The 19,449-nt window shown below is 36.9% G+C and overlaps 2 protein-coding genes across 3 annotated transcripts; one reads left to right on the top strand and one right to left on the bottom strand.

Annotated features, from left to right (window-relative positions):
* The first annotated feature begins 1,938 nt into the window (after positions 1-1,938).
* Positions 1,939-11,543, top strand: LOC122304665 (probable 3-hydroxyisobutyrate dehydrogenase-like 1, mitochondrial). 2 transcript variants are annotated; one of them, XM_043116924.1, is made up of 2 exons: positions 1,939-3,039; positions 11,266-11,543. In XM_043116924.1, the coding sequence occupies exon 1, from the start codon at positions 1,995-1,997 to the stop codon at positions 3,033-3,035; it is 1,041 nt and encodes a 346-aa protein (XP_042972858.1). In that variant the 5' UTR covers positions 1,939-1,994; the 3' UTR covers positions 3,036-3,039; positions 11,266-11,543. The 2 variants fall into 2 exon arrangements, with proteins under 2 accessions (XP_042972858.1, XP_042972856.1); XM_043116922.1 differs by having other exon boundaries at positions 1,942-3,039; positions 11,260-11,543.
* A 6,237-nt stretch (positions 11,544-17,780) lies between these two features.
* On the bottom strand, positions 17,781-18,293 carry LOC122304878. The gene has a single exon (XM_043117141.1). It carries the CDS (start codon positions 18,291-18,293, stop codon positions 17,781-17,783), a length of 513 nt encoding a protein of 170 aa, XP_042973075.1.
* Between the last annotated feature and the right edge of the window lie 1,156 nt (positions 18,294-19,449).

Below are 19,449 nucleotides of genomic sequence, written 5' to 3'. Positions count from 1 at the left end.
TACTAGATTGATTGCCACGATATTTTGTCGCGGAACAAGAACTCGTGGCAAAAACCAGCTTTTGTTGTAGTGACAGTGTGAATCATTAATATACAAATAAGCACACAGCCAATAAATGACAAATACAACTTGATGTTTTATCAGTTGATACTACAACATAGATTTTTTCTTCCTCCAGGTTTCAAATTGGAACAGTCCTTAAGACCAATTCTTTTTCTTCTTCCGCTTCGGTGGCTAGAGAACCACCTTTATAGCTGCATCAAAAATAGCTTTGATATTCTATTTTTACTATAACACAAATCCTGTAAAAAATGAGGCCACATATTGAGAAAGATCTAAATATATTTTAACCTTCTCAATAAAAAGAAAGAAACAGAGAACAGAGGGAAAAATAAAAGTTTGCTGGAAATGGAACTTTGCATACCATATTCATAGACCCATGCCGGAAATGGAGTAGAGAAGCCAATACAAGGTCGAGGAGCATACCTTATTCATAGACCCATATCGGAAATGGAACTTTGCCACCCGGTTTTGGCCAAAAATGGAAGTGGAGCTCTTTATAAGTTCGGTTTTGCAGTTTAGTGGAAGGGAGGGAGGCGGGCGGAGAAAGGATTCAAAGGAATTAGATATGTTGTTTAAGCCAAAAGGGAGGGAGAAAGGGATTAATCTAGATTTTCCTTTTTAAAATATTTTGCATGTCCCAATTAACAGAAGACACGTGGCATCAGTTGATTCTTGGTCCAAAACTTTCTATTAGGCTAGCATTTTCTAGTTTTTAAGAGTTGTGCTAGGCTGCCGCCCAACAATGACTGCTGGACATGCTGCCTAGCACATTTGTGATTTTTTTTATCTCTTTTCTTTTTATATATTTTTATATATTTGAATATTTTTAAAGAATAAAAAAAGACATTAATATATTAAAAATCAATTTCTAAATTATTAAATAAAAAAATTAAAAATACTTAACGGTACACTTGAGTCGTTGAGCGGTACAATGCTGGCTATTTCTGATTTTTTAATAGGAAAAAGCTCCCTTGCTGCCTGAGCGGTACTACCCAGGTATATTGTTCAGGTAAAAAATATTTTATTTATTTATTTATTTTTACTTAATGATTAAAAAAGTGATTTTAAATGTATTAGTGTATTTTTTTTACTTAATAATTAAGAAAGTGATTAAAAAATGTGAAAAGAAAATTAAAAAAAAACACTAGGCAGTATGCCCAGCGGTATGAATGGGGCTGCATAATAGCTAGACCCTTTTTAATATCTAATGCTAGGCTTGCATTAGAGCATTCCCAACCGATATTGCAAAAGGTACTTTTTCCTATAATTTGATGAAAATTTTAGGGATTTCATTAAAATCACTTTTATATCTGGATCCCTATTTTAGGGAAAGTGTTTGTGGAATGTACAGTGATTCTCTATATTTAGGGAACTATTGTATATCTCTAAATTATTTTTTATCAATATTTTATTCTAATCATTTACATTTTTTATCATGTTTATCTACTTCTAATCATCCACACTTTCTATCAGACTCATATTTATTATAGTTTTAAATAATAATTTTAAAAATAATTTAAATCATTACAAAAATAGAAAAAAATTAATTTTAAAAATATTATCATACCTACAAAAAATAATTTAAATTTTTGTTTAAAATATTCACTAGAGTAATAATTCAAAATATAAGAAAAAAATATTAAGTAATTAATTTTGTAAATAAAAGTGAAAGAAAAAAATAATAAAGAAAGAATAGAGAAATATTATTTTAATACAATAGAAAAATGACAAGAAATGAGATGTATGAGATTTTAAAATGTTAAATTAAAAAAAAATTATTTTTAATCAAATTATAAGAAATTTTATAAAAAATTTAATGTGAATGCTCTGAGCAAGTTCCCACACCGTCCCAAAACAACCTCAAATTCGAGCTGAAATTACGTCTAACGGAGTCACAAGCTAGATAACACCGAGTTTGAGATAGAAAAGCAATGCCACTGCCAGTGTCTCCAGTTCTTCGATTCCTCTCACTCTTCCGCCACTCCGTCTCCCACACTCCCACGCTCTCCTTTCCCTATCTCACTTTACTCTGTCGCTCCATGGCTACCGACTCCATTAGCCCATCCAACACCCGCGTCGGCTGGATCGGCACCGGCGTCATGGGTCGCTCCATGTGCTCCCACCTCATCCAAGCCGGCTACTCCCTGACCATCTTCAACCGCACCCTCTCCAAAGCCCAACCCCTCCTCGAAATGGGTGCCCGTTTGGCTCAGTCTCCCCTCGCCGTCGCCTCCCAATCCGACGTCGTTTTCTCCATCGTTGGCTACCCCTCCGACGTCCGCTCCGTCTTATTAGACCCCACCTCCGGCGCCCTTGCCGGCCTGCGCCACGGCGGTGTCCTCGTCGACATGACCACCTCCGAGCCCTCCCTTGCCGCTGAGATCTCCGCCGCAGCATCCGCCAAGAACTGCGCCGCGATAGACGCCCCGGTATCCGGTGGCGACCGCGGCGCCAAGAACGGAGCCCTTGCGATCTTCGCCGGTGGGGACGAGTCGGTGGTCAACCGTCTGAACCCACTGTTTTCCCTTCTAGGGAAAGTTAATTACATGGGTGCCCCCGGAAAAGGGCAATTCGCGAAGCTAGCGAACCAAATCACAATCGCCTCGACCATGGTGGGGTTGGTGGAGGGGATGGTGTACGCTCACAAGGCAGGGCTCGACGTGGGTCTGTTCCTAGACGCGATATCGACCGGTGCGGCTGGGTCCAAGTCCCTGGATTTGTACGGGAATAGGATTTTGAAGAGGGACTTCGAGCCGGGGTTTTATGTGAACCACTTCGTGAAGGACTTGGGAATTTGTTTGAAGGAGTGTCAGAACATGGGCCTGGCTTTGCCGGGGTTGGCTTTGGCTCAGCAGCTCTATCTCTCGCTCAAGGCTCATGGGGAGGGCAACTTGGGAACCCAAGCTCTTATCTTGACTCTGGAGCGGCTCAATAATGTTTCTCTTCAATCTGCGGCGGCTGCTCCGTCATAGACCGGTACTGTTTTCCTTTTTCCCAATGTTTATGGGGGCGATAAAGATTCTACCCACATTTTCAAGTGCGTGTGTGACCTGACATTAGCAAATAACGGATATGGTGATCTACCCACATTTGTGCATATGTTTCGGAGTGAGACATGTTTTTGTTACTTCTGTTTGTTCTTTATACTCTTGTGTAGGATATTGTTGGATAAGTTGGTGGTGTTTTTTCATAATGAGGAAATTTGGGGAATGAAGAGATGGCATTATTTTCTTCATCACCCCCTTTTCTACGAAAAACATATGCGTTCAGTAAAGATAATTTTAGGATGCTCAAATGTATTGAATTGGTGCTAGGCAAGTTGTGAGGTAAATGTTCTCATAAGCTTCCCGAGAACCTTCATATTGCTTTACCATATTCACTTAAACATGATATTGTTGGGTGCTTAGTTTTTAACGGGATAATGCTGCCTATCTATAAAAATTTTATTGGCGCTGATTTTAACCGTGATGTTAGTGGACGTATGTTTTAACACTTATCTATCTAAAAATTTAAAGATTTGTTTAAAAGTATTAAAACTTAACGGTTAATTTAGTTAATGGGTAGTGAATGAGTAATCTGGGTCAGAATATTAGAACAGTCATCCATTCTTTGGTAGCTCAACATCGATCCAGCCTGTTAGGAATGATACCCTCTTCTTCTTTCTGTTTATTTATTTATTTATTTATTTTAATTTTTTTAATTCCCCCCTCCCCCTCCCCCTCCCGGAGCAGCATATTTATCATTATAACTCCCGTCTCTCAGGTTACACTGGCTAAATCTTGGCCTCTAGAACTCAAATCTCACAAGTTTCAGTGATTGGTTGCCATCTCAAAAAATTGACAACCTTCAATCTGGTCTGGGTTAAGAGAGTTTAAGATTTGTTGTGTTTAATACTTATCAAAAAAAGATTTGTTGTGTTTAATGAATGTCTTTCCCTTTACGAATATCGGAAGCTTGTGTGTAGGTTTGTATTGATGAGAACTTACAAGAGATTGTAGTTTATCCTAGATATACTGATACAAATTCAAAATCTAACTTAAACTAGAGATTAGTTGATTCCTTGGTCTTCGGTGGCATTATCCTTATCCAGTTGTTTGAAGGCTCAGCTTTGCCTTGTTTTGAATTGAGTTGTCGAAAACTTGGTGGAGCGGCTGCCTCATCTTGGTCTGAATGCTGCGCGTTATCCAATTGCCAAGTACATTTGTCAATTGGACCCTACAGTCTAAGTGGTAATTCATGAACAATGAGATTGAATTGGATGTTTGAAAACTTGGAGGATGGTTATAGTTTCATAAAGGTGTTCGCAAGCTGGTCTTTAGTGGAGGAACTGTAATGTAAGGTTGCCTGAGGAGACAAGATCACAAACAAAGTGGACATTTATTTTAATATGCTTAGCCCAAGCTTGGAAGATTGGGGTCAGTAATATATCTACAATGGCACCTATTTATTGTCGATGGTGTCAGCACTTGCTTGGTAATCAATTTTTGTGCTGACCAAGAGATCGTGCATTGCTTCCTAGACTTCAAGAAGATGAGGTTTTAGCGAAAGAAGATGTAGTATCCACCGGTGGAAGAATGGTAGTCATAAGGGCACTTGGCTCAGCCTGGGTTGAAGTAAGCCTTGAGAGTTGGTGCGGAGGAGCGTAGAGGAAGCAAACCATGATGAGCAGTGTGGCACAGATAATGCAAGATGCATTTGATAGCACTCCGGCTCAGTGCTGTTAGCTGGTGCATGAATTGGCACACCTTGCTGACTATGACAAAGGTGAGGTTCGGATGAGTGATGAACAAGTATTGGAGTGACCTGACAACTCTTTGATTTGTTGTTGGGCAGAGAATGCATCATTAGTGACCTACGTGAGGGAGGCCCTGGAGCTCATCAAAGAGAAAACAGGCTTTGCATGTTGCATATTTGTCTAGACAAGGAGATCAACTGTGTAACATTGTTGGGAAAGAAGGAGCCATTTTGATCAATGAGACAAGCAAACTGAGCATAATCTGGGACTGTGAGGATGATATCATCCACATATATGAGAAGATAAAGTGGGTTGGGCCAGTGAAGTGTCATATTTGGATCTAAGAAAACCAAGTTGCAAGAGTTTTGAGCCTAGCATGGAGAATCGGGCCACTGAGGCCTGTTTCATAAAGGGCTCTTCAACTTGCAGACATGATTAGGCTATGTTGGGTGAGTAAAATCCAGAGATTGCACCATCAAAATATCCTTGTTCAATTAACCATGAAGGAACACATTTTTAATATCCAGTTGATTAGTGGCCCAATTTTGTAGAGGCAGCCATAGTGTGGTGAACAACATGGGGAACAACAAAGTCATTAGGTAGAGGTTGGGTTTGAAGATCGACCTTTTAAATCAGGTCTGCATGGGGTCCAATATTGTACTGGACCAGGAGTGGTGTCGGGCAACTTTGGGAAGGACAAAGCCTTTGAGATTGGCAACGAAGCGAGAGGACATGGCAATGCCGGGTAAGCTGATAAGGACTTAGCTATTCGAATGGAAGAAGGAAGAGTAATGTGTATGGAATCAACTAGCAAATAAGATAAGCGAGCAGAAGGAAATAAACATTCATCAAAGTTTGAGATTGGTGGAGACAGAGATCCGACTTGTAGAGACATCTAGGAAACAATAACCTTTGTGGTGTGGACCATAACCAACGAACTAGTACTGTTTTGGTTGAAAATCTAGTTTGTGTGCATTATATCGATGAAGATGAGGCGAGCGAGCACAATCAAAGACTTTGAGAAAGTTGTAACTGGGTGAGTGATCGAGAAGTAACTGAGCTTGAGTGGGTAACATAAGAGGGAAGTTGGTGGGTAAGTTAGCTGGTCGTGAGGAAGGATTCATACTGGTATGCTTTAGAGCATTAACATTGGTATATGGATATGCATATGCAAAATTGACTCTTTTGCATATCCACTTTGTCATTTCAACAAAACTCCCACATTGGCTTATGCATATTTAAAGCAAAATAATAATAAAATATTATCACTTTAATATTTTTTTTTTTTGCCTAATATTAATTTTTTTACCTTGCAATTTCCATGTACTGGTTTGTACATGCAATCAGTACCCAGTACATAGATAATATCCATTAAAACCGAACCTGTCAATGAAATAATATAGACTATGTGCTCATCCATACCACCCTTTCATGCATCCAAATTTCCAGCATTCTATATATAATAATTTTTGACTAATATCAACTTCAGATTACATTTTACTAATATCAACTTCAGAATTTACATGTGACTAATTCTATGTATCAAAATCAATTTAATACAAGTTGCAAAAAGTTGATTTTTATACAAATTCAGCAACCAACAAATTCAACATATATGAAATTCAGCAACCAGAAAATAACTGCACGCCTAGCAACCTTCAGCAGGCTCAGCAGCTCCAGCACCCTTCAGCAGCTCCAGCACCCTTCAGCAGCAACAAAAACAGCCTTGCCATTGGGTCCTCCAGCGGCTCCAGCACCAACAAGTAGCAAGCAATACAACAATATCCCACCCACAATAAAATTCATCCAATAAAATGTTCCCACCCACCACCAACCACCAACAAAACAATCTCCCCGTAAAGAGAGGTACAAAAAAGGGTTTGGTGTTCATAGCAACCAGTAGTATATAAATATCCACAACAATGTCACCAAGGCTGTTTTAAATACACATTAAAAAACTGTACAAAACAAAAAAGACAACTATGTACCACCCTAGGCCTTATTTCTTTGTTCCTCAAGAATTTCCATTTGAAAATTATGGAAATACTTTTGCTGCACAGAATTCATAGACCCAATATCCAATTTCATTATTTCCATATCATTTTTTCTCTTCTTTTCAGCTAATATTATAGATCTTTCTTCTTGAGCCTTAATTTCCATTTCAACCTTTTTCTTCTGAATTTCCAATAACTCAGCATTGCGGTTTTCTACCCTCATTAATCTTTCTTTTCTCTCTAACATTAGAATCTTCCTATCATCTGTCATTTCCCTTAAGGCCTCACTAAATTCTTTATCTTCTCTTTCCCTACTTTTTCTTTTTTCTCTCTTTCTTTTTCAACCTTTTTCCCCGGAGGTCTCTCACACTCCACGGGCACATTTTCCATTGGATCCCCTAATTGTATTGAGTTTGGAGTATTACCTGAACGTGAGACATTGTCTCTTCTTCTTACGGTCTCCATGTGTGTTTGCCATTTCGGTTGGTTCTTTAAAAGATTCCAACAATAATCCAAGGTGAAGTTGGTTTTTTGGGTCTCTGGATACAAAATTTTTGCCTTGTCAATCTACAAAATATAGAAACAATTAGTAGGACAAATCTGAAAAAATTTTACACAATAACAAAATAAATGATTATACCTTGTCTAGCTCGGTTGCACCGCTTGGATGCATTCCTTCAATTTGGGCCATAGAACCACAAAATTTATTGACACTTTTTTAAATGGTTGACCACCGATTGGTCAAAGGGGGTATAGATCTTTCTTGACTGTTAGGTTTTTTATAAGTGGAGTAGTAATCATAAATTCTACTCCACAATTGTGTGGATGTTTGGTCAGTCCCCCGTATGGAATTTGTACTAACGTTAAGCCAAGCTGAAATGAGGAGAGTATCTTCCTCAATAGTAAATGACACACCCCGCTGGGATTTATGTTTAGCTGCCTTTTTTTCCCGTTGGGGTTGTGTCGCTTGGACATCAACGAAATCAGCATCCACAATAGGATTGTTTATACCACCCTCACCACTTTCCAACAATGTGGTGAAGAAGAGATCCTTATCAATTAAAGTGTTCATCTTTTAACAAAATATTGAAGGACAAAATGTTACTAAAACAGCACATATTAAGCAAAACAGGGCCAACATGTTTAAAAAAGACTGTTAAACTCATACCCAGTACATGTTTTGAGGTAAAGCAATGCCAACAAGCAGTACAAAATTCAGATTATGTAGTTTTTAAGATGATGTACAGATTTATCTAAATGCAGTTTTTATGAATTTAATGATGATGTGCAGATTTATCTATATGCAATTAAAAATCATCCATTTTTCTTGTAATAACACTGTTAAAAATTTAAAAGCTGGATGCAACAAGATCAAAACTATATATAAAAATCTAATCATTCAATATACATTGTTAACATGGATTGCTTCCACCAACTGGCCTCGAATATGAGATCTAAACAAATGTTTTTGAAAGTAATTATATATATATATATATATATATATATATATATTATACTCTATGTGAGGGGGGGAGGATAAACTTCTCTATTTACTGGACCTTTTATTCAGTACCTGGATCTATTCCTCACTCGAGTAGATGGCCTAAGACGAAGACTCTTATTTACTACTGAAGTAGAGGATGTATTAAATTATTCATTAATAAGGGAAACCTTTCAGGTATTATTATATATTTTGCTCATCAATTTTTTTCACACCTGATTTGGTAAAATTTGAATATTGGGAGTTCTAGTTGCCTTGATGACTGTGTTGGTATCTGTTGGTCTGCTGAGTGAGGGTGGGCATGATGCAGTAGGATGGTGTTAGAGTTCGAATCTTTGTTATTTGATGGTCACTACCGAGAAAAAAGACTTAAAATATGTTGTGAAGTGCTTTTATCAATGTTGTAATCGATTTGTACCCAATCACTGAAGTAATCATCTGATTATTTATACCAGACAATAATATCACGAGAAAATGCTATTTATGAGTGTTTTATAAGTACTATAAATTTTATCATTAGAAAATCCAAAGGGCATAGACTGAGTATGCAAGACTTGTATAAGAAGAATTTGAATTTGACTTGACCTATTAATTGTTGTTATTTTCTTTACTCGAACAGGAAGAATATGTTTTCATTTTTTTTTATAGGTAGGAAGAATATGTTTTCATTAGACACAACCCTGGGTACTTTTCCAGTTAAGAGTGCCATATCTAATTGTTCTCATACTAAGTTGCAAATTATGATGTGAAAGGTGCTCAAGGACAAATGACACTTTCAAATATTAACTAATTTAAACTGAATGGTAAGATCATAATTAGCCTCTGTTTTCAGCGGTATTCATACTGGGGATTTAAAAAACCTTTCAAATATGCATGAAGTCATCCCTCACCTAACATTTTCATGCTTCATGAACAACCACTCTAATATCAATGGACATTTCAAATCAAATAAATGGAAAACTCACCTAAACACAATCGGAGAGCAGATCCCAATTTGTTTTTTCTTATAGGAATTTTGGGGTTCCACTAAAGGAAATAGCCATGATCCATTAAAGTTAATTGCTATGATCGAATTAAAACAGCAACCAAATCCATTAAACTCAGATAATAGAACCCAAGAACAGAAAATCGAAACCAAGAAACCCATAATATCACACAATCAGAAACCCTAATCTAAACCAAGAACAACATCAAATGAAGAAATGGCAACAGAAAAACACATGCACGATCTAAACCCTAACCAAAACTGTGAAGAGAAAGGGAGAAATCATACCTGAAATAGCAGAAAATTAAGGAAACCAGCAACCTCCAGTGATTCCCAGCAACAGTCGCAGGCTCCGTCGATGACCGTCGTGAGAGAGAGGTGCACAGATCCAAGCTTCTTTCGATGGGGTTGTTTGGGTCGAGAGAGGAATGGGGATTCGGAGAGGAGAAACCGAGGGAGAGAGAGTGTGGAAATAATCCCGTTTGGGGGGGGGGGGGGGTCGGGGAGAGAGTGTGGGAGGAGAGAGAAATAAACATTAAAATAAAACTTGGAGAGTAAATAGTGGCTATGGAAAATTGTAATAATACTGTTCATAGTTAGCTAAAATTTTAGAGAAAGAGAATCCAATGTAGACTGATTTATGTTAATATTATGCAAAATTGACTTTGCATATGTGGATGCATGGTCTAATGTGAATGCTCTTAGGCATGTAGGTAGTGGCTAAGAGGGTCAAGCCTGTCTTGACAAAAAATGTCAATGATGGCATTCAATGGAATCGTTGTGGTGGTTTATATGAGGACATGTAAGGCGATACTCATCCGGATTGAGTGAAGAGGTTAAGATATGTTGTGTTTAATGAATGTGCTTCCCTTGATGTATATCTAGGCCTTCAACCTGATTTGTGACTGGGCCCGACCCAACCCAACTCGGCGTCCAGATCAATGCAGTCGATATGACTTGATCCGAACCAAGTTTGGAAGCAACAAGAGGCAAAACTACAATGGTGGAATCAAAGACATCTTCACTTGTTTTCTTTGACACTTGCATATCAAAGTAGAGTAATCGACCAAGATAGAGTTGGGAAAAATTACAAAAACCACTTAGGAATTATGACAAGTTTGAGAAGCACGAAAATGGGCTGTTGGATTTATAGATTTGGGAGGATTCTTCAAGTAATTTCTCGAGAAGTGAAGGATTCTTCGAGTACTTTCTATGTGTTCTCGTTTTCTATTAACGACTTCTATCATCTATGTATTTCGAGTACTTGCTTTGTGATCTTGTAGGAGACCCCGGTCTAGTGAGTCTTGGCCATGTGGTACCTTAGTCCAGCTAGGTAAGAACTGAGCTACCTCGAAGTGGTTCTTCTTTCTTCTCTTAGGATACTTCGTGGCCAAGGAAGAAGCATTGGATTTGGCATAGGAGATTGCAGAGTAGCATTGAAGCTTATGAGGAAACTGAATGGAAGCTTTAAGAGGCTTAGAGCTCGATCGCTCGCAGATCTGTTCGCCAAAGCGTTTGCCATTTATGGGGTTCGGTTGTGTCTCTGTTCTCGGCGAAAAACATTCGGCTTTCATGCTCTTTGAGCAATTTTGAAGTGAGGGTTTCATGCCCTGTAAGGTAGGAAAACTCTGTTGACAGGTGAATCCGTGGTGGGTTTGAGGGTCAGAGTCTAGACAAAAGGAGAGAGTTTGTTTTAGCGGGTTTGACCCACAAGATACTTCACCCCGTTTTTTATGGTCGGGTCATACGGATGGGCGGGGTCATAGCATTTTCCGCACAAGCCTATGTATATCGAAAGCTTGTGTGTATATTTATATTGATGAGCAGTTAGTAGAGATTCTAGTTTATCCAAGTTATATTGATACATACTTAAAATTGAACTTAAACTAGTGATTTGCTGATCCCTTGGTCTTCGGTGGCATATTATTTTATCCTTGTTTAGTTGTTTGAATACTGAACTTTATCTGGGTTTGAATTGAAGTTGCAGAGAACTTGGTGCAGCAGCTGCTTTATTTTGGTTTGAAAGCTCAGCTTTATCCAAATGCGGAGGACATAAGGGGACTCGTCTGTTCATATTGCTGAGCTAATGGGATGGACTGTTGTACGGGCAATTGTTAGAAGTTGATTCCCTTTGTTTGCAGGAATTAGAGCCAATGTGCATTCAGCTATATATGCTTCCATTTTCTGTTGTATTATCTATAGAGTCATTCTGGAGTTTAATGAAATGAGTTTGGAGTTTAAGGCTACCTCAAATTAGCCTACAAATCTTTGTTCTCTTGTTTCTTTCATTCCAATCACGACATGCATTTCAAAATCAAGGTTCATTTCACATTATGAATAAGAAAGAAATACATAGAGATGAAAAAAACAGTTGATCTTCAATTCATGGTTCTCCCATGGTTCCCCAAGTCTCTACTTCTTGTTTTCTTCAGTCTGTCAATATCGTACGATCAACGTTGGCATGACTTTTCCTCCATTTTGTAGAATTTAACGTTTTCGTGACCCTTACGGTTGGAAAACGACATATTGAGAGAAGGAAAAAGTTAGGGATACCACCGGGATCACCTGCTACATATATATATATATATTTAATTATTTTAATTTTATTTTATTCTTAGTTATTAAGAAATTGTTGTTTAATAAAATTGCATATTTTGTTAAAAAAAATATTTAAAAGTGTTAAAAAATGATATGATTAAAAAAAAATACTTAAAATGGACTAGCGAAAGTTTCCGGCAGTGGGTATAGATCCCCATTTGAGAGAAATATTTGGTCTAATAAAGGGGAGGGGGTGAAGCCACTATTTACGTAAAGTTGTGGCAGTAGAATATATAATAAAAATTAAAAATTTACTTAAAAGCGTGTACAAATATATAAGAAATTTTAAGTTCGAATGTAAAAAAAAAAAAAAAAGTATTTAACATGCCAATTGATCTCGATGTTTTTTTAACAAATAAAGATAATTAATTATCACACTCCTTCTCAATATAGACAATCAAATAAATAAATAGTTTTATTAATAATTAATTTGAGATGGATTAGGATGAGTTGAATTAAGTTAATTTCCAAGAATCCGAACACATCCTTAATTTATGCATTATTATTTGACTGGTGCTACATCCATTGCTCTCAGCTCCTGTTGGGAGTTACTGTTAGTTATGTTAGTATTTTCGTTTTTTATTTTTTTACATGTATTTCTTAACACTTTTATATATATATATATATATTTTTTAAAAATTCACAACATCATTAATAAAACAATTACATAATCACGAAGTAAAAAAAAAAAAAGGGTAGTAACTCCAAGCGAGAGGGTGGGACTATCATTTTCCTTATCATTTTTTAGGGTGATGCTAAGAGTATCCCCATCCGGTTCTGTATATAAGATTTATCCTTATATTTTAAGAAATATTTTAGGGTTTTGGCCAAAAACACATCCGCATCCCAATCCCCATTTTGCAGAAATGTTTTACGGTCTGTACAGAAGTTCCCCATATATGAGGAACTACTGTACATCTCATCGCTCCAAAGCCCTAGCGAAATACCCTTCCGTCCCGCATCTTCTTCTCTCTTGCTAGGGTAAACCGTTGGCCTTTCCCTCGCAACGCTCCACCATAGATTGCAGGTCTCCATCGGCAATTCCTGTAAGTGAAAATCTCCATCGTTACTTTCTCTCTTCACATTTTCTTCTTTCTTTTTTTTCCTTTCGGCCTCCTTCGATATTTCTTTCTGCCCTCAACTTTATGAGAAATCTTTGCCTAAAACTCGTTCTCTCTACGTCGGCTCTCTCTTTGGGTACGAATTTGAAAGGGGATTGCATCTTCACTAAGACCATTTGGCTATTGAGAAAGTTGAGATGCTTTCTCACGGATTTTATTTTTTTAATTTGTCTCTCATGTTTTACCATTTTTCTCTATTGATCAATTCATTGTGTGAGAAGAGAAAAGAGAGGCTCTCGAATGTGGCTTTTTGAACTTCCTAGTGTGTTGGGTTTTTGGTTTTGAGGAGAATTTGGTGGAGTTTGTGGTTACAGAATGGATTTTGAGTTCTTTTACAGCTTTTGGTTGTGTTGGGTGTTATAGTGCAGGTCCAAATTCTAGTAATTCCAGATTCTTCATTGACAATTTTCTTTGGTAGCAAATTTAGTGTTGATGTGGTTCTTAGCTTTATATAATGTTGAAGATGGATTCTTTATTAACTTGATATTGATTAGGTAGGGGAGAGCCTCTTTTAAGGATCCACTCTCAATGAAATGGAGCCATGGTCTGCACTAGTAAGCTCTATAATTTCTAAGCCTGATCAAGAGAAATGTAGGACTTCTGACTCTTGTTGGTTAATCCCAATTACAAATTGTTTTTTTTACAAGATAATCACCAAACTTTGTTTGACTCAACATTACAAAATATGTTTCAATTCACATATGTTGCGATTTTTTTCTCAATATTATTTTTGATATTCTTTAATTAAGCTATTAATTCTTAGGTTTGTCATCTTCAATATTTTTATTTCCTTTAAATCTACCAAACAAGCATGTATTTTTCGATTTTTGGCTAACTACTTCCTACATCAATATGAAGAAAAGTTGGTTTAGTTGGGTGCAAATTCACTGGATATTTTGTTTATTGGCCATGGTGCTTATGGTAACTTTTAGATTATAGTTAGTTGTTTAAAAATAGGTGGTTCTTAGTTGCCATTAAATGTGCGAGGTTTCAGTTCTGTATTATGTTGTAGTTTTCTTAGTTGGTACTGGAAAGGAAAATGGGTTCCATCCTCTTCTTGTATTCTGTAGGTTCTTGTCATTTTCTCTCTTGCTCTTGTTTGTTACTAAGAACTTGTGTTTGGAAAATTAGTTCTTGGGCTTTTCGACTCCTATTGGGAATATAATTAGCAAGTGGAGTTTCTAGCACTTGCTCAATGGGTTTTTCAATTTGTTGTCCTTTGAAAATACTCTCACATTAAGTGATATGGAACATTAGCTCGAGCGAAGGTCAAGCTACACATTTTGTTTGATTTCGCTTGAGCTCAGTGTAGAGCGAGTATCAAGCGTTCTAATCTACTTGAATTTGCTTGAACTTAGTGTCAAGTGATGGTTGATCAACTCTGCTTAAGTTCGCTCGAGCGCCATATTGAGCGAGTGTCGAACGTTAAACTCTGCCTAAGTTAGCTCCAGCACCCTGTTGAGCGAGGGTCGAGCGAATACTTTTGTTTTGACCAAAGACGAGCACACTTCAAGCCTTTTCACTTCAATACTTGTTACAACACTATTTTACACAGGTTTTCATAAAAATATACCAATTCACTCATTTTTCCCTCAACACATACATAATCCAAATGTTACTTAACAGGCATCTAAACCCTAACCTTTATTTTTGTGGTGTGAATGCATTTATAATATTAAAACATGCTTAAATTGGGAGTGTTATAGCCAGGACCTGTTAATCTGTTATTGGTTCAATCAGCTTGAAAGTTATTTGTCGAGGTAATAATTTTATTTTTTCACGTGTATGAATGGATGGTGTTTTTAATAGTGTGCCAATAACATGCTCATTTTCTATATGCTTAGTTATTGGAATATTGCAACTGTCCTGGTAATATCCGTGCTTTTCTACACTTCATTTGATGCTCTTAGTTTTTTATTTGATGTTGGGTCATTTGCAGGAGAGGGGCTGTTATTAGGCTGTGATGATGGTGTTAAGTCACTAGTGTTAATGGGCCCCATCGATATAACGGGGTAATCCTCACCCGGATGGCCATATTGCAGTTTGTGGTACTTTCCACAAAAGGCAATCGAGGTTCGGGTGGGGTTTTGCAGCCATTCGATGTTGGGCTCCTTACTTACAACTGCTGTTAATATTTACACCATTCTGAACCTTTTTATTTATTAATATATTCGATATATTAATAAATTGGATGAGGATGCTCTTATTTAGCCTGATTGTGATTTGCATGTTGTTTGGTTGTTGTTTTGTATTATGTTGTGATAGAGAAATAATGTGTAAACTAAACCCCTTTGGCTGTGATGATGACAACTGCATGTGGGGATAAGGAGAATTTATTTTCATTTCCTCAATGGCTAGGTAACCCGGATGGCCAATAAGTACTGGTAATCGGTTGTTGCAGGCATGAGTGGGTGGCCAAATTTTCAAGATGTCACAAACCGGTTTCTGAGCCAACCTTCCCGACTAAAACCCAAACTTCAAAGAGATAAGTCTAACAATTCAATTCTTTTTTAGAGATGGATTCACAAGACCCTGAACATATGTACTTCACCAACCTCCTTAGTCAAGATCCTCAACTTGACCTCACTTACGATAGGCAAAGTGGAACATCTTCTATGACCCTTGATGACTTTTCACCCCTACCCCCTAACGAGCCTATAGGCTTTAGGAAATCAGTCAGGGATGCGAACTTCATTCTCGAAGAAGACAAGTTACTTATCTCCGCATGGCTAAATTGTAGCCTTGATGTTGTCTAGAGAACAGATCAAAAACACTCCCAACTTTGAGAAAAAAAATATATGAGTACTTCCAGTAATTTAAAGAAACCACAAATGAGCGGACAATAAAGTCTTTAATTCATCAGTGGTCGGTTATCCAAAAGGCCACAAATAAATTTTGTGCAAAACTAGCCCAAATTGACGGGTTGAATCAAAGTGGCATGACCAAGTAAGACAAGGTAGAATTTTCAAATCCTTACTTGTTTTTTGAGTAATTCGTTGTCTTCTACATTGGTTTAACATGGATTTTTTTTTTTTTTTGGCATACAAGTTTGACAAGGCCAAGGTTATGTACCAATCTCTAGAAAAATGCTCATTCCAGTTCGAGCATTGTTGGCACCTGTTGAAAGACCAACCTAAGTGGATTTGGCGCACCACAAAGGAGGATCCAAAGAGAAGGAAGACGGTGTTCCCATCCCCGACCTAACTCGATATTCTGGCGCTACAGTTGATTCAATTTTTGGAGTCGAGACGGATAATGTGATGGAGTATGAAGTTATCGAATTGGACCGACCAATGGGAAGGAAAGCTGAGAAAGGAAAACAAAAGGGCCAAGGTAGGCAAGCAGAGGAAAATTTCCAACTCAAGAAGATGAAGTGTACTCTTTTGGAGGAGTCGTGTGCTCAGAAGAAAGAGTTTTATCGCCTTAAGGTTGAGAAGATGGAGTATGACAAGGAGAAAGAGAAAAAAAATTATGCCTTGAAAATGAAAGACTGAGGTTGGAGGCCGAGAAGATGATAATTGTCAGGAAAAATAGCAAAATAAAATTCATCAAGAGGATGAAAAACTGAGGTTGGAGGCCGAGAAAGTAGAGCTCATGAAGAAGGAATCAAATCAGCGCATTATGATGATAGACACAAGTGACATGCTAGAAATGTAGCGGTTATATTTCCAGCAACTACAGAAGGAAATTATGGCGAGACGCGAAAGTAACTTAGATTAAATGTTGATTTGTATTTTTAACAAAAAGTTACTCATTTTGTTTATTATGTATCGGACAATGATAGATGAGTATATGGATTGACTAAACTTTTATATTTCAATGTTTTGAGGTGTTGTCAATATATTAGATGTAAGGAAATTGCCCATATGAATTTCAAAAACAATTATAAATTACCTCTAATATAGTGACAATTAACATGAAAGAAATACGAAATAAAATATGATTACCATTAAAATAGTCACTACTAATATTAAGGAAATACAAACAAAGCGTTGAAATCTAAAAACATAATTACTACTAACATGAAGGAAATACAAACAAAGCAGAGATTAACTCAAACATAGTCACTACTAACATGAAGGACATACAATACTAAGGCGACAGTTCTAATTTTGGGAATATAATAGCCATTGATGTTCAATTAGATCTGCTTGGAGCTAATGATGTGCTGAGCTATCTCTAATATGATGACGACGCTGGATGAATTCTGTAAGCTTAATTGTATGATTGCGCGAGAATTTATGGAGTTCATCATCAACTTGATCATATTCAATGTTCGGACCCTCACTATCATCAAGCTTGTCTTCAATGATCATATTATATAGAATAACACATGCTTTCATTATATTTATTAGTTCCTTCACTTTGAACATTCGGGAAGGTCCACGAATGATGGCAAATCGTTATTGAAGTACTCTGAACGTACATTCGACATCTTTTCTTGTGGATTCTTGTGCTTTCACAAAATTTTTCTTCTTATTCCCTCGTGGTGATGGAATCGTCTTCACAAAAGTTCGCCACTTGGGATAAATACCATCCGCAAGGTATACCCCATACTGTAGTCGTTGCCATTGATTGTGTAATTGACTGGAGGAGCACACCCTTTGGCAAGTTCGGTGAAAATAAAAGATCTCTCTAGCACATTAATATCGTTATGTGAACCGGGCATACCAAAAAATGTTTGCCATATCCAGAGATCATATGAAGAAATTGCTTCTAAAATAATAGTTGGTTCACAGATGTGGTCGGAGTACATACCTTTCCAAGCTGCGAGACAACTTTTTCACTTCCAATGCACGCTGTCAATGCTTCCCAACATTCCTGGGAATCCCCGTTGTTCACCAACCACAAGCAATCGGGCAATATCATTGGCATTTGGAGACCGCAAATATTCATCTGAAAAAATACTTACTATTGTCTTAGAGAATGTTTTGAGGCTCTCCATTGTGGTGCTTTCACCAATACGTATGTATTCATCTATAAAATTTTCAATAACCCCATACGTCAACATTCTAAGTGTTACAGTTATCTTTTGCATAGAAAATAAATCGAGTCTTCCGGCATTATCTCTTCTTTGAATGAAGTACGGCTCGTAAGACTCTACCTCATTTAGAATACGGAGAAATAGAGGATGACTCATCCGAAAATAGATTTGAGGGATATACTGGATTTTCTGCGAAATAATCGCGAAATAGGTGTTTGTGCCATTGAATATGATCACGCCGAATAAACTTACGACGTTGGCGATTGCCACAATGCCTCGATGGCTGTCCATCAGCCTCCTCATTAAGAACATCGCTATCATCTTCAGAGGATACACATGTCAATAATTTACGAAAGAAAGTACGAGCCATTTGATGAAGCGAGTGAGAGATTAGATGATACAATAGAATTTAGGTTCTATAGATGAAATTTGTGTTGAGTTTGTGAGAATGTGAATGCTAGCAATATGCATATTTATAGAGGAAAAAGTTACCGTTACATATAAGACAAAAAATGTTACCGTTTGAGAGAAGACAAAAAAGGTTATTGTTGGAGAAAAGCCAAAAAATGTTACCATTGGAAAAAGGACAAAAAATATTACTGTTAAAAAAATGACAAAAAATTTTATCATCAATATGTGACTACGGATCCCCATTACCAAAATTGATATAGAGTACTAAATTAAAAAAATGCCCCATCATATTAGAAAATGCACTAACTAAAAATAAAAAATTATTATTTTTATAATACAAATTTCGATTTGAAAAAAAATACTGTATTGGATAGTCAAAATCATATAAATATTTAGTAGAAAATAATATTTGAAAAAAAGATAATAAGACAAAAGAGTTAGTAGTTAAGATTGTAAATGGAAGAGAGAAAAAAAAGTAATAAAAAAATAATAGAGAAATATTATTTTATAGAATAGAGATAGAGCTGGGGAATGAGATGTAGAAGGTTTTTAGAAGATGAATAAAATTTAGAGATAAATTTGAGGAAATGTGATTTTGAGTTAAATTATAAGGATGAGGATGAGGAACCGGATGTGGGTGATCTAAGGAGCCCACTCTTTCTACCGATAATTGACTGATGCACGTGACAAATAAAAATAATAGAAAATGAAATGAAAAAGAAAGAGACAAAGAGGGAAAAATTATTTTAGTTCTGAATAGTCCCATTCCCATCCCAACTCCCATATTATTTTAGTTCTGAATATTCCCATTCCCATCCCAACTCCCATCGTCCCTCAATACCCATCTTTCTTTCATCCCTTCCTCCCTCTCTCTCCCTCCATCTTGTATGGGATCAGTGAGTCTGTCCGACGCTATCCTTCCATCTGCACATTAGAGATCTTTTTCCGGCTAACTGATTGTGTTTTAGTAGTTGAAATTGAGACAGAACTGATTGTGTTTTGTTAAAAGTGTTTGTACATGATTTCTATTAAAGAGCTAAAAGAACTAAACACGATT

This window comes from Carya illinoinensis, chromosome 3 (genome assembly GCF_018687715.1).
Source record: "Carya illinoinensis cultivar Pawnee chromosome 3, C.illinoinensisPawnee_v1, whole genome shotgun sequence".
NCBI classification, from domain to species: Eukaryota; Viridiplantae; Streptophyta; class Magnoliopsida; order Fagales; family Juglandaceae; genus Carya; species Carya illinoinensis.
Note: the sequence above shows the minus strand (reverse complement) of the source record. Positions and strands in the feature narration are given on the sequence as shown.

Coding starts and splice junctions, on each gene's coding strand:
- LOC122304878 (XM_043117141.1), bottom strand. CDS start 18,293: ATGTTCTTAATGAGGAGGCTGATGGACAGCCATCGAGGCATTGTGGCA.
- LOC122304665 (XM_043116924.1), top strand. CDS start 1,995: ATGCCACTGCCAGTGTCTCCAGTTCTTCGATTCCTCTCACTCTTCCGC.